Genomic DNA, 13,541 nt, shown 5'->3' with positions numbered 1-13,541 from the left:
AGAACAAATTTGGAGGGTGTGTTTCACGAAAAACTATTCTTAAAGATTGAAAATCTTGAATCTCTGAAGTTGTTGTCGAGTAATTAAAAAAAAATGATACTTATTTGCCGGAATTTTTTCATTGGTGGGAAATGACAAACTTAGGGTTCGAAATATTATTTGCGAATTTCAAAGTTCGTGGAAAAAATCCAAATTTTTGAAAGTTCCATGATATTAAGAGTCAATATCCTTTTTTTTAATTGGGAACTAAATTGAATATTTGGTATCAATGCAATCAAAAAAATTTCACTATGTCTTTTCTCGATTTATCCTCGTTTTATAAATTTTGGTATCGAGATTTAATCAGTACTACTCAATATCTTGATCGTTGTGACCAGTGTAATTTGCAGATACACCTTTTTTACACCATAACTTCAATTCTTGTAAGTGATCTAGGTACGTACGTGTTCGCCTGTGGGATTTAGAACCCCACTACTTTGTTCAAAACGGCAAGAAACCTAATTCTTAATTATGAAAAAATCGAGCTAATTCAGTTTTTGTGTTACAGCTGGATATGCTTTATTCAAAATAATCAAACACCAAGCTAGAAGACCCTTCTTGGTGTGTTTATATGGCCGAATTAGTTACATAATTACATATAGGTGAGACATCATTTTTTGATACACAAATAATTGGTTAAAGTATGTACACGATTGATCAATAGTTAATTAACTTACTTATTGTGTAGTTTAGTTTACACGATTGATATGGTGAATCTACTATTTATCGATAACTACATGCGTTGTCGATCTAATGCATGAACAATTCCTTAGTACACAATTCAACCAACTAATGTAGGAAATCTCCAATTCAATATACATATTATTTTATTTCACAAAAGAATTGTTTTACGTTTTAAATATCCTAATTTCGAATTTAACAACCCTAATAATGATGTATCGAAATTCAATAATAAAAATAACTAGATATCCTATTAATACAAAATTCAACTAAAGCATACAAAATCAAATGTTTTTCTAATAGAAAGTGAGGAAAAGTCATCATCCGCCTTACATAAGTTATCTAATAACTCCAACAAAAAATAAAAGTTAATTGAACCCCTCCAATTTTCACTCAAACTAACTTCAAATTTTCTCAAAAAAGTGGAGTAGGTATATACTCAAACCCTCAAGTTAACCCCAGCACAGCTGCATTAGCTTAAACCCTCTTTAATTAATTTCTCCTTCACTTGACTTTCCATCGAATCTCTTACACGAAAACCCTAAACATTATTTAATTAAATTTCCTCCTTATAAAATCCCCATAATTAACAAAGCAACACACACAACACCTCACCTTTCAATAAACAAACATGCCTTCTTTCACTCAAGCAATCCTCTTCCTAGCCGTGCTTGCTGCAGTGGCCGCGCCTTCGCGTGCGATCACGTGCAGCGACGTGATGAAGGACTTGAGGCCGTGCATCAACTACCTCAAGAGCGGGAGCGGGACGCCGCCCTCCCCCTGCTGCGCGGGAGCCTCCAGCCTAGCCGCATCCGCCACGGGCACGGCCGACAAGCAGGCCGCATGCACCTGCATCAAGAATGCTGCTAAGAGCATCACTATCAAGCCGGAGCTCGCCAAGGCTCTACCCGGAAACTGTGGGATCTCGATGCCGTTTCAAATCTCTCCTAATGTTGATTGCTCTAAGTGAGTATTGTTGATTCATTTTTTTAGTTGAGGTTTTGTATGTGTTTTAATGACTAATTGATTAATTTATTGTCATTTGTTTTTTTTGTAGGATAAGTTAAGATGGATGGAAGGAAATTAATGGGTGTGATGATGCATGGATTTATGATATCACACGTAGAATGATATGATGGTGTAAGTTTATGAGGAATAAGATGTAGTTTTTTCTCTTCTTTGGAGGCTAATTGCATCTTTTATTTGTACTCTTCATGTATGCTCTTTCCGAGTATATATGTATATGTATTTCTATGTATGTTTGTGAGATTTTTCTTCAATCTTGGATTAAAAATATTTATATATGTGCAAAAGAAGTTACATTCATGGATGTAATATGAGTATATGTGTACATATATGATTGTGTTGGGTTGTGATCCATTGCTAACTTTTTTTAAATTGCTAACTTGATAACTCATCAATGCAATGTATTAAAAATGTCAGCACGATGATACTGAAATGTCAACATAAACTTAAGTTGATATTTTAATATATTATGTTGACATTGATATTTAAATGTCAACACAATTTATTAAAATGTCAACACAAATATATATGTGTTGACATTTTAAATGTGATCGTGTTACATTTTTAATATTAAGTTTCAACGTATCCCTGATTGTGTTAGCAATTTAAGAAGAGGTGGCATTTCAATGTATCCCTAATTGTGTTAATGTTAAGTTTAGTGACAGATCAAGAAGTTGATAATTAACTCGAGGTCTTTTTTATAAAGATAATTTTTATCTACTATTAAATTGAAAACAGAGGCACCGCAATCAGTGTTTTTGAAAAAAAAAAATAACTTGAAAATTGAATTTATAGTTTAAATCAATAGAAGCTCATTGACAAAATATCTAAATACTTTAAATACATATTTTAATCAAGACAAGAAGACTAACCATGTAGTAGTAGTAGTACTAATTGTCAAACAAGGACAAAACGTGCATCCCAAACTATTGTTTAGATACATTTTTATCCACATTAAATAAATCCAATCAAAACAGTAAATTGCATCCCAAACATTTGTGTGGATTCAATTTTATCCACATCAAATATGTCTAATCAATTAAATTTATTAAATCGACCTCCAAGAAAACTTGATTAACACTTTCAAAGCATCAATTCAAAATTCAAAAATCGCTCTAAGACAATATGTTCGAAAATGCACATAAAAAGAGAACATATTTATAAACTTAACCAGCAACAAGAACAGTTTAGATTTATACAAATCCAACATTATTTACCACCCTTCCTATAGGTAATCTGCTAAATGTCTTAAAACTGTGGTCCTTTTTTGCAACAAACTACAACAATAACAAAGGGAAACATCAAAAACACCAGTAAACAAGGAGAAACATGAAACGATGTTGCTTCTGATTGTGTGCACTCGGCCGTTTAATCATTTTGGTGAAGTCGGGCTGTACCGTAAATGTTTCTCATAAAAGTCTATCAGCTGCATAATAATTGGAGAAAGAAAAATAGAGAGTTAGAGATGTGAGTTCACATATGATCAGATTCATGTTTCTCAATGAAAAATGCAACAAAGCAACTAGAAAACTTACCAACAGTGGATTGTTTGCTTTCAAATATTGGTTATCCACTATTAATTTGGTTCCATCAGCCCTGCACCAGAATGAAATCATTGTAACAGAAGAAACATGTATGAAGTTAGACTCATTTCTGGAACAATGTGTCTTGTCACTAATCTAGTCACTGTTGATGAAAAACTAGCAATGAGCAACCATATAGTATTAAGTATGTATATGGAGAGACCGTAACAGCACCTAAAATAAACTTAGTAGTAATATAATGATAACACAAAGTGATACTCCTTCCGTCCCACCCAAGATGACTCATTAATACAACAGAATATAAAAGCAATATAGAGCAAGTTATGCTATCTCTTCATCATAGAAATCAACCATGGATAAACTAAAGCAAACCTGAGGCTTTTTGCAATTTTAGATGAAATAAAATAAATGTGCAGCGAGAAATGGTTTTAGAGCTCTATAATAGAAGCAATTTAATAACTTCATAAAGTAAAAGGAAATGCGGTGGCAAAACATGACAAGAAACTGAAAGTAGTGCAAAACTAGGAGAATGGTGTGATCAAAATTTACTCAATGAAGATGTAAGTGCTACTGAGAACTGGGAGGGGCAAAAGAATTTACCTTACTCAGATATTTGATCCTCGAGTAAAATTGCACAATCATGAAAAGTTTGTGTCTTAATTTTGCTATATTCAAGAGTCAGGTCAAAATTGTAAAAAGTGATGAAGGATGTAGCTTCATAGCTATTTTGTTTTTAAAATTATTATCATCTTTTGTGCATTATCTCCTTGAATTGAACAAATAAACAAAAGTATACAATTCATCAGAAAAAAATGAAGTGGACAATGGGAATTGGATCACGAACCTTATGGCCTCAAAGGCTACCAGGACTTCTTGGTCATTCCCAGATATGGAAGCCTTATAGCTTACAGGCTTGACAATTTCGATGATGGTATAGAAGCTGCTTTTGGAATCCTCATATTTACTCTTGCAACTCATCATGGATACGGGAAACTCTGATTTTTGAACATTTATTGGTATGAGTGTAGCACTTGCCGGGGGTCCATTTGGTGCACCATCCACAGAGCATGGTTCTGGATTTTTTATGAACCTCTTGACGACACCAGATTTCCTCTTTTTAGCTCCAGTAACACGACCTAATTGGACTGGCACTGCATCTACTACATCCATCTTCTTTAATCCATTCACCAAGGTATCCCCTCCTGTTTGTTGGACTTCTTGGGATGCTATAGCAACTCTGTCAGCGTTTTCTGAATTTACCGCCATTGCTCCTTTCAGTTCACACAGTTTCATATCCAACTCATTTTGCGCATGATCTTCTTCTCTTGTAACAGAACCCATTCCCCCACCATTCTCATTTACTTGCTTGGAGGTTTCTACACTCTTTGTGACACTGACATTATTCTCATCATTCCCATTTGTAAAACTCGATTCATTGAGTGCGGGAAAGGAGATGGGCTCCTCTACAATCCTGATCACATGAGGAGGCACATTATAATTGGCAGATGTAGAAGACCTCTGCTGCTGCTGTTGATGATGATTATGAGGCTGCTTTTTCTTCGTTTGAATGGTAGCTATACCAGCCTTGCGCTTTCTCTTTCGTGCCGCCTTACTCTTCCCAGTTTGCAGGCTACACATCCAGCAGAAATTTCAATAATTCAAAACCAGAAAGAGAAAAAGCAGGAAAAGAAAAGCACTAGTCAGGGGCTCGTTTTGGGTGATTTTATAAAATAGGTTCCCTGAATGGAACCTTTTGTTGTATCAAAGGGAAACACGCTAATTCTAATGGCGTGTTTAAAGAGAAATACACCCATGCTAATAACATGTGTAAAGAGAAGACAGAGGCATACATGTCATCAAATATGGCGTGTTTCTCTTTGAACATGCCATTAGTGACGTGTTTCCCTTTCATAAAATACAACAAAAGTTCCCATTTAGGAAACTTTTTTTCTAAAATCATCGAAAACGAGAATTTGATCCTAGTCAGAGACTAAAAAATTACTAAATATTCATTTGATCATCTGATTCACAAACACATTAGCTAGCACTGAAGGGATAAAGCATACAGCGACTAAACAGAGTTCAATAAAAATTTAAAAAGAAAACTTTTCTTTGAACGCATCATTAACATCTGAACACTGACAAATTTGAAACCAGAAAGAAAAAAAGGGGAAAAGAAAAGAACTTTTTTGTATTTAAGGCAAACACGCCAATTCTAATGGGTGTTTAAAGAGAATCACACCAATGCTAATAGTGTTTAAAGAGAAGACGGAGGCTTACAGGTCAGTCAAAACTTCGGGTTTAGGGTTTAAAGAGAAGACGGAGGCTTACACGTCAGTAGAAACATCAATGAAACACACACCAATTCTACAGTGTGTTCAAATTTTCAATGAAACGCGTGCCATCAAAGATGGCGTATTTCTCTTTAAACATGCCATTAGTGACGTTTTTCCCTTTCATGTAATACAAAAAAAGTTCCCATTTACAGAACCATTTTTTCTAAAATCACTGAAAATGAGAATTTGATCATAGTTAGGGACTCAAAAATTACTAAATGGAGTATTCATTTTATGATCTGATTCACAAACACATTAGCTAGCACTGAAAGGATATACATACAGTGACAACAGAAATAAAACAATTCAGAAAAAATTTAAAAAACAAAACCTTTTTTCAAATGCATCAATAACACCTAACACCGTGACGAATTATTAACTACTCATTTTATCATTTGATTCACAAACACATTAGCTAGCACTGAAAGGGTAAAACACACAGTGATAGAACAGAGAATATAACAATTCAGAAAAATTTTAAAAAGAAAAGCTTTCTTCAAAGACATCAATTACATCCGAATACTACGAAAAATTCAAAACCAGAAAGAAGAATGAGGGAAAAGAAAAGCAATAGTCCGCGGCTCGTTTTGTGTGATTTTATAAAATAGATTCGCTGAATGAGAAACTTTTTGTAATAAACAAAAAATATGCCAATTCTAATGGCGCATTTGAAGAGAATACACCAATGTAATGTCGTGTTTAAAGAGAAGTCTAAGGCTCACACGTCAGTAGAAATTTCAATGAAACCCACGCCAATTCTACAACGTGTTCAAATTTTGAATGAAACACACGACACTAAAGATGGCGTGTTTTTCTTTAAACATGCCAGTAGTGGCGTGTTTCCCTTTCATAAAATACAAAAAAAGTTCCCATTTAGAAAACCATTTTTTCTAAAATCACCCAAAATGAGAATTTGATCCTAGTCAGGGACTCAAAAATTACTACATATTCATTTTATCATCTGATTCACAAACACATTAGGTAGCACTGAAAGGATATATAACATACAGTGACAGAACAGAAAATAAAACAACATAGAAAAAAATTAAAAAGAAAACCATTTTTCAAATGCACCAATAACACTGAACACTGTGACAAATTATTAACTATTCATTTTATCATTTGATTCACAAACACATTAGGTAACACTAAAAGGGTAAAACACACAGTGTTATCACTGAAAATAAAACAATTCAGAAAAAAAAATAAAAAAGAAAACGTTTCTTCAAATACATCAATAACATCCAAACACTACGAAAAATTAAAAACCAGAAAGAAAAAAAAAGAAGCAAGAAAAGAAAAGCACTAGTCAGGGACTCGTTTTAGGTGATTTTAGAAAATAGGTTCCCGTTCGGAAACATGCAATTCTAATGGCGTGCTTTAAGAGAAATACACCAATGCTAATGGCATATTCAAAGAGAAGACGGAGGCTCACACGTCAGTAGCAATTTCAACGAAACACGCGCCAATTCTACAATTTGTTCAAATTTTCAACGAAACGCTTCTCTTTAAACATGCCATTAGTGACGTGTTACCCTTTCATAAGATACGACTATAAGCTTCGGGAGACCTATTTTTTCAAAATCACCGAAAACAAGACTTTGATCCTAGTCTCACAGATTACTAAAGGAGTACTACTCATTCTATCATCTGATTCACAAATACATTTAGCTAGCACTGAAAGGATAAAACATACAGTGATAAAACAGAAAATAAAACAATTCAGAAAAAATGAAAAAAACAAAACCTTTCTTCAAATGCGTCAATAACATCCGAACACTGCGACAAATTCTCCACCGGCTCCCAAGTATTCGCCGCCTCCGACCACCCCCGCCTTTTCAAAAAAACACACAATTAGCCGTTACACATCAAAATAGACTGCCATTTCAAGTTTCAAACCACTCACCATTTAATCAGATACTGCAATTGGCCCTGCAAATTTTCCACATTCCAATCAATCAACAAATCAAGCTCAAATTTTAAAAAAAATGCACTCTAAATTGACAACAGCAAGCAACAATTCACCTTCCTCACTCGCTTCCTGCGCACGGCCTCAAGCTCGTAGAAACCATCGGCGAGCTTCGTCCTCTCGCCTCCAGCCTCCTCAATCGGAACGTTTTCGTCCTGCTCGTACTCTCTCTCAGCTTCGGAATCTTCCTCGTCCGCGTCCTCCTCTTCCACAGGCTCCTCCGCATCGTCGCGCTTCCAGCTGTCAGCTGAATTTTTCAGGCTTTCCTCATCGCCGGCGTCGGCGGCGGGGAGGTCGGAGGATGGAGGTGGGGACGACTCCACGGGGTCAGAATTGGTAATCCTCTTTTTCCCTGTTTTCATTTCTCACTCCCTCTCACACTACAAAGCGGATTTCTCTCTCAAGAGTCCACCTCGGGTTGGCTGCAGAGGGTTTCCAGCCTTTTTTTTTTCAATTTTGCAATGTAATTTTCGAGATTTGAGCCTTTTATTACATCACTTACCCTAATGGGTTACTTATTTCTCATTGCCTCAAATAGAACTAGTTTTCCAAATATTAATTGTGGAAAAGAAAATTTACTTTACAGCTAGGCTTTAAGTTGAGATAAGTACTTTACAGACTTATAATCATTATAATACAATCCATATAACTCAATATACTAATTTCAAACTCAATATAATAAAGTTTAAACTCAAGTTATTATAAAATTCATGCTCGGATATGATATGACTTATTTACTTCTACACTGAATAATCGGCCACGAAATGGAAGATAACGACAAGTGGCTCTTACCATAGAGTTTGAAAATCCTTGAACTATTTCAGATTTTGATGTTTGAAACTAAAATATTTGACAATTAAAATTGCGGTCGTAGTTCGCAGGAATCTCGAACATACTCTTACTTGACGGGCTCATAATTCCATTATTGGGTGTCCGATCGAAATTGTAAATATGGACAAATAACCCTTACCATAGATTTTGGAAGCCGTAATCAATATAAATAAATATGGAGTAAGTTTAAACTAAAGCTACTACGAAATTCACTCTCCGATATCATGACTTATTTACTCCTTCATTGAAGAATAACCGACTACACAATTGAAGATATCGACAAGTAGGGGTTACCCTAGAGTTCGAAAACACTCAAATTAATTTAGATTTCGACTTTCAAAATTGCAATATCGCAATGACAATTAAAGTTGAGGTTGAAGTTCACCGGAATCTCGAACACACTCTCTTCATAGGCTCATAACCCAATTGTTGGATGTCCGATCGAAATTGGGGATATCCACAAATAGCCCCTGGCCTTGATTTCGAAAGCCCTAATCCATATCTATATAAAATAAATACTCCACTTACTAAGATTACACTCCAGTTATTATGCAATTTACTCTCCGATATCATGACTTAATTACTACTTCATTGAATAACTGACCACGAAATTGAAGATATCGACAAGTATATGCCTTACCCTGGAGTTCGAAAATCCTCAAACTATTTCAGATTTCGAACAATTTCGATGTTCGAAAGCGCAATATCGCAATGACAATTAAAGTTGGGGTGGAAATTCGCATGAATCTTGAACACACTCTCTTCATGGGCTCATAACTCCATCATTGGATGTAGATGGAATTGTTGTATAGATTGAAAATAATGCTCTCTACGTCCCACAAAAATATGCACTATTTCTTTTTTAATCAGTCCCACAAGAATATGCATTTTCTCCCTATTAAGGTGAAACTCATTCTCCACTAACAATACTTCAATTATTTTTTCTTTCTATCTCTCTTTTTATCAATTGTGCGTTAAAATCCGTATCCAACTAAAAGTATATATTCTTATGGGACGAAGGAAGTACTACTAATTTTCTTTTTCAATTTGCGTTGTTATTTTCGAATTTGAGCCTTTTATTATCAGCACTCACATCACTTTATCCTTACTGGGTACTTATTTCTCTTTGTCTGAAATAGAAGTAGTTTTCCAAATGTTAATTGTGGCAAAGAAATGTTAATAAGTAACTTAACTTTACAGGTAGGTCATATGTTAACTTGAACTTTACAGAATTATTACTTAATAATTCTGTCTGAGAATCTAATTTAATTCCTTAATTTTTAAATTTTTAGATTTATTTTGAATTTTAACAAAATAAGAAAAATAATCAGAATCTTGAAAATAAAAAAAATTAGAATAGAATATAATTTTATACACTTATCATCATTAATTAATTAATTAATTTTAAGAATAATGAAACATTTTGAATCATACTCTACTTAATTTAGTAATAAATAACTTTAATTACAATTATGATTATAATAGTAACAATATATTATTCTCTCTGTCCCATAAAAATATGTACTACTACTTTATATTGGGTATGAGTTTTAATGCATAATTGGTAAAATAAGAGATTAATAGAAACAATAAATGATTAAAGTATTGTTAGTGGAGAATGAGTCTCACCTTATTATAGAAAAAGGAGTTTCCAAAATTAGAAATTGCATATTCTTGTGGGACATATTAAAAAAGAAAGAGTGTATATTCTTGTGGAACGGAGAGAGTATTATCATAGTATTATTTATAATTGTTGCTATTATTATTATTATTTAAAAATTTGTCACATTTCACTTTTACCATTTTTGGTAGTGAACCCCACATTCCACTAACTAATTCTCACTCACATTTTATTATAAAACTAATATATAAAAATAGGACCAACATGCCATCAACTTTTTCAACCCACTTTCTATTATGTATTTTAAAATCCGTGCGGGGTTAAATGGTGATGAATTAATAGGGACGGAAGGAATATTATTTTATTAAATAAATATTTAAATTATAATTCATATAATAATTAATACGAGTAATTATTATCAATACTTATTTTATAAAATTAATAATTATTAGTAAATAATCATAATTATAAGTATATTTATAATAATTATTATTATATCAATTAGTGTTATGTTAAATGAAGAAAATCTTAATCCGTTGATTATCCATCATAATAATAATTATATAATTATGTTTTTAATTAATAATTATTAAGAAAATCTTTTTACAATATTAAAATTATTATTTAACTAATGAAAAATTAGTTATTACTCCCTCCGTCCCGCTTTAGCAGTCCCATTGACTTTTCTGCACTCATTTTGTAAAAATGATAATAAATAGTTAAAGTGGAGAAATAATAAAGTAAAAAAGAGAATAATTTAGAGAAGAGTCTTATCTACATTATTCTCTTTTTTACTTTATTATTTCTCCACTTTAACTATTTATTATCATTTTTACAAAACGAGTGCAGAAAAGTCAATGGGACTGCTAAAGCGGGATAGAGGGAGTATATTTTTAGTTTAGTGTTTAATTCAAATATAAATTTAAAATATTGATTTCCAAACATATGAAAGTAAAGTTATGAATCATATTCCAAAGATTCATTTTTCTAGGAACTTTTTTCTTGCCAACTTTACTTTCCGCAACCAAATATGGCCTAAGTTTAAACTCAAGCTATTACAAAATTCATGCTCGGATATCATATGACTTAATTACTCGTTCATTGAATAACGGGCAACGAAATTGAAGATATAGACAAGTAGGGTTTACCCTAGAGTTCGAAAAACCTCAGAATATTCAAATTTCGATGTTCGAAATTGCAATATCATAATGACAATTAACGTTGAGGTTGATGTTCACAGGATTATTGAACACACTCTCTTCATGGGCTCAGAACTCCATTGTTGGGTGTCCGATCATAATTGGAGATATCGACAAATAGCCATTACCCTATATTTTGAAAGTCCTAAAACTATTTCAAATTTTAACATTCAAATCGCAATGAGAATTAAAATTCTGATGGAAGTTTGCAGGAATCACTAACATACTCTAACCTCATAGGCTCATAACTCTGTTGTTGGGTGTCCGACTAAGAAACAAAATATACAATTGAAAAGTTACACATAGCTTTCAAATGGTACCCATTTTTCTGTTTTAGATTCCATAAAGTTACCAAAATGATGTTTGAAAGTGAAGGTTGTGACCATGAAATAATATATACACGCGGTCGCGAGAGTGCGCAGACACTAATCTTCTTAGAATTTTCAGCTACGACTATTTAAAAGAATGAAAAAAATAGTCTACCCATATATATTCTTGTTCAAACTCACAAGTAAGAACATATACTACAAAAATTCATAATCTTAGCAAAGTGAAAGAAATAATATAGGCCATGAGGCAACGATACTAAATGCAAGACACTAAATATATAAGCTTTGACATGTAAGTCGATAGAGGGAATGTGCCTTAAGGTGCCAATTTCCCATGGCCAATAAATTAACAGAGTAGAGTAGAATACATAGATAAGCCAGAGTCCAGACAGAAATGTAAAGCTTCTTGATGGTGAAAATAGTGAAAGCTAAATAATCTCTATAGCTGTCTCTGGTGTCTTGCCATTGGATTGAATCTTGGACACCAGTGCCGGCGGCAGATCCATGGTGTTCCTGAGGATGACGACGTCGAACCTCAGAATCTGAGTGCTCGACTCCATCACCTCAAAGATGCAAGCATCTCCCTCTGCCAGATTGTTATCATCCACAAAGGTTTTCCAACAACCACAATCGAACCTCGGCTTCCTGTTGCCTCCAACGTACATCGTCTCCCACTGTTTGTCACCATGCCTCAGGACCAAAGGCATCGTTACACCCGGAAGCTTGGGAAGAATATGTTTTGGCATATGCTGCGCCACCAAAATCAAGGAATCATTGATTGATATATACACAAAAAACGCACCATTTTGGAGGTTGAAATGAAAAAACAAGAGAAGATGTACCAGACAGTGAGGGCGGGTGATATGTGACTTTGACATAATAACATCAAAGAAATCCTTATTCCCTGAGAGACAACACTCAATTCCAACTCCATCACCACCTTCATTTTCTCCATTCACTCCAAATGCCTAAACAATCAACTTAAATTCAACCATCTATGAAGTAACACCAAAAATTTAACAAAACACTACAAGTACTAATTTCCTTTGTTGACTAATTTTATTCTAGCATTAAAAAAAAATCATGTTCAGTGGCTTGAAAAGGAAAATGAAAAGTATGTGAGAGTGGCATAAACATGAGATTAATCAACCAAACCAAAAATATAAAGTATGTAGAACTTTTGTATAAAAGAAATTTTACCTCCTTGTTGACTAAGTAGGGAGAGACATCTTGTGCTGAGATAGTGTGATAATCTTCCCTCACTAGAAAGAAAGAAAGAAAGAAATACTACTCCACTATGTAAATGCATACTCAATGGAGTGATCATGTACTACTATTGCAGACCCGTGTTGGAACTAGTGGTGGCCCACATTTCTCCATCACTTGACTGCAACATCCATATTTTTGAAATGGATACACCTACACATTTCCAATTTAAGAATTTATATCCAAATTATCATGTTAAAATAGAAATATCACATTTTTCTACTATAGTCTTTCTTCACGTGGGTGACTAAACAGTCTTTTGTCTTAATCGGTGTCCTATTGTTGTGATGGAGAGAAGAACCTATGATTACTTTTTCAGAAAATTTCCAGACAAATAATGTCAATGAAATTTTACCAATAAATTAATTAATTTAGGTGAATGACATGGTTAATAAAATACTAAACTTCATCTTCTCTTTTCATCCTAGGAAAAATAGCTCATTTAATTTGCACGGATTATAACAAATTACTAGTTGGAAATGTGGTTTGATTAATTTGCACAGATTACATTACGCAGAAAATGTGTGATTATTTAGTAAACTAGAGATGTTTTTAAGGTTAAAAAATGAAAGAGAATTTGGATTATATTCTAATGGAAAATCTTATATTTCTCAACAAAAAATTAATGTTTATCGAGTACCAAAGTGCTCGGTAAAACAAGATATATCGAACACTTCTTGAGCACTTAAGCTACTTGGTA

At 33.5% G+C, this 13,541-nt stretch overlaps 3 protein-coding genes across 3 annotated transcripts; 1 reads left to right on the top strand and 2 right to left on the bottom strand.

Annotated features, from left to right (window-relative positions):
• Nucleotides 1-1,321: 1,321 nt before the first annotated feature.
• On the top strand, nt 1,322-2,000 carry LOC125202374 (non-specific lipid-transfer protein 8-like). Its single transcript, XM_048100759.1, has 2 exons — nt 1,322-1,686; nt 1,778-2,000. Exons 1-2 carry the CDS (start codon nt 1,352-1,354, stop codon nt 1,785-1,787), a joined length of 345 nt encoding a protein of 114 aa, XP_047956716.1. The 5' UTR covers nt 1,322-1,351; the 3' UTR covers nt 1,788-2,000.
• Nucleotides 2,001-2,882: 882 nt separating this feature from the next.
• Nucleotides 2,883-8,052, bottom strand: LOC125201542 (chromo domain protein LHP1-like). The gene is made up of 6 exons (XM_048099703.1): nt 7,652-8,052; nt 7,533-7,558; nt 7,374-7,460; nt 4,135-4,920; nt 3,282-3,342; nt 2,883-3,172 (listed from the first exon to the last, which is right to left on the bottom strand). Exons 1-6 carry the CDS (start codon nt 7,955-7,957, stop codon nt 3,119-3,121), a joined length of 1,320 nt encoding a protein of 439 aa, XP_047955660.1. The 5' UTR covers nt 7,958-8,052; the 3' UTR covers nt 2,883-3,118.
• Nucleotides 8,053-11,876: 3,824 nt separating this feature from the next.
• LOC125203500 (B3 domain-containing protein REM16-like) lies at nt 11,877-12,951 on the bottom strand. Its single transcript, XM_048101857.1, has 4 exons — nt 12,920-12,951; nt 12,776-12,837; nt 12,418-12,543; nt 11,877-12,324 (listed from the first exon to the last, which is right to left on the bottom strand). The coding sequence occupies exons 1-4, from the start codon at nt 12,945-12,947 to the stop codon at nt 12,004-12,006; spliced, it is 537 nt and encodes a 178-aa protein (XP_047957814.1). The 5' UTR covers nt 12,948-12,951; the 3' UTR covers nt 11,877-12,003.
• Between the last annotated feature and the right edge of the window lie 590 nt (nt 12,952-13,541).

Source organism: Salvia hispanica, chromosome 1 (genome assembly GCF_023119035.1).
Source record: "Salvia hispanica cultivar TCC Black 2014 chromosome 1, UniMelb_Shisp_WGS_1.0, whole genome shotgun sequence".
Lineage (NCBI taxonomy): Eukaryota > Viridiplantae > Streptophyta > Magnoliopsida > Lamiales > Lamiaceae > Salvia > Salvia hispanica.
Note: the sequence above shows the minus strand (reverse complement) of the source record. Positions and strands in the feature narration are given on the sequence as shown.

Excerpts from the sequence above, each read along its gene's own strand:
- LOC125202374 (XM_048100759.1), top strand. The coding sequence starts at position 1,352 with ATGCCTTCTTTCACTCAAGCAATCCTCTTCCTAGCCGTGCTTGCTGCA.
- LOC125201542 (XM_048099703.1), bottom strand. The coding sequence starts at position 7,957 with ATGAAAACAGGGAAAAAGAGGATTACCAATTCTGACCCCGTGGAGTCG. Across the intron at positions 7,461-7,532 it reads TTGCAGTATCTGATTAAATG|GCGGGGGTGGTCGGAGGCGG; the intron begins GTGAGTGGTTTG and ends TTTTTTGAAAAG. Across the intron at positions 4,921-7,373 it reads ATTGACGCATTTGAAGAAAG|CCTGCAAACTGGGAAGAGTA; the intron begins GTTTTGTTTTTT and ends CTGGATGTGTAG.
- LOC125203500 (XM_048101857.1), bottom strand. The coding sequence starts at position 12,947 with ATGTGGGCCACCACTAGTTCCAACACGG. Across the intron at positions 12,838-12,919 it reads CACCACTAGTTCCAACACGG|TGAGGGAAGATTATCACACT; the intron begins GTCTGCAATAGT and ends CTTTCTTTCTAG. Across the intron at positions 12,325-12,417 it reads TCACCCGCCCTCACTGTCTG|CATATGCCAAAACATATTCT; the intron begins GTACATCTTCTC and ends TTGGTGGCGCAG.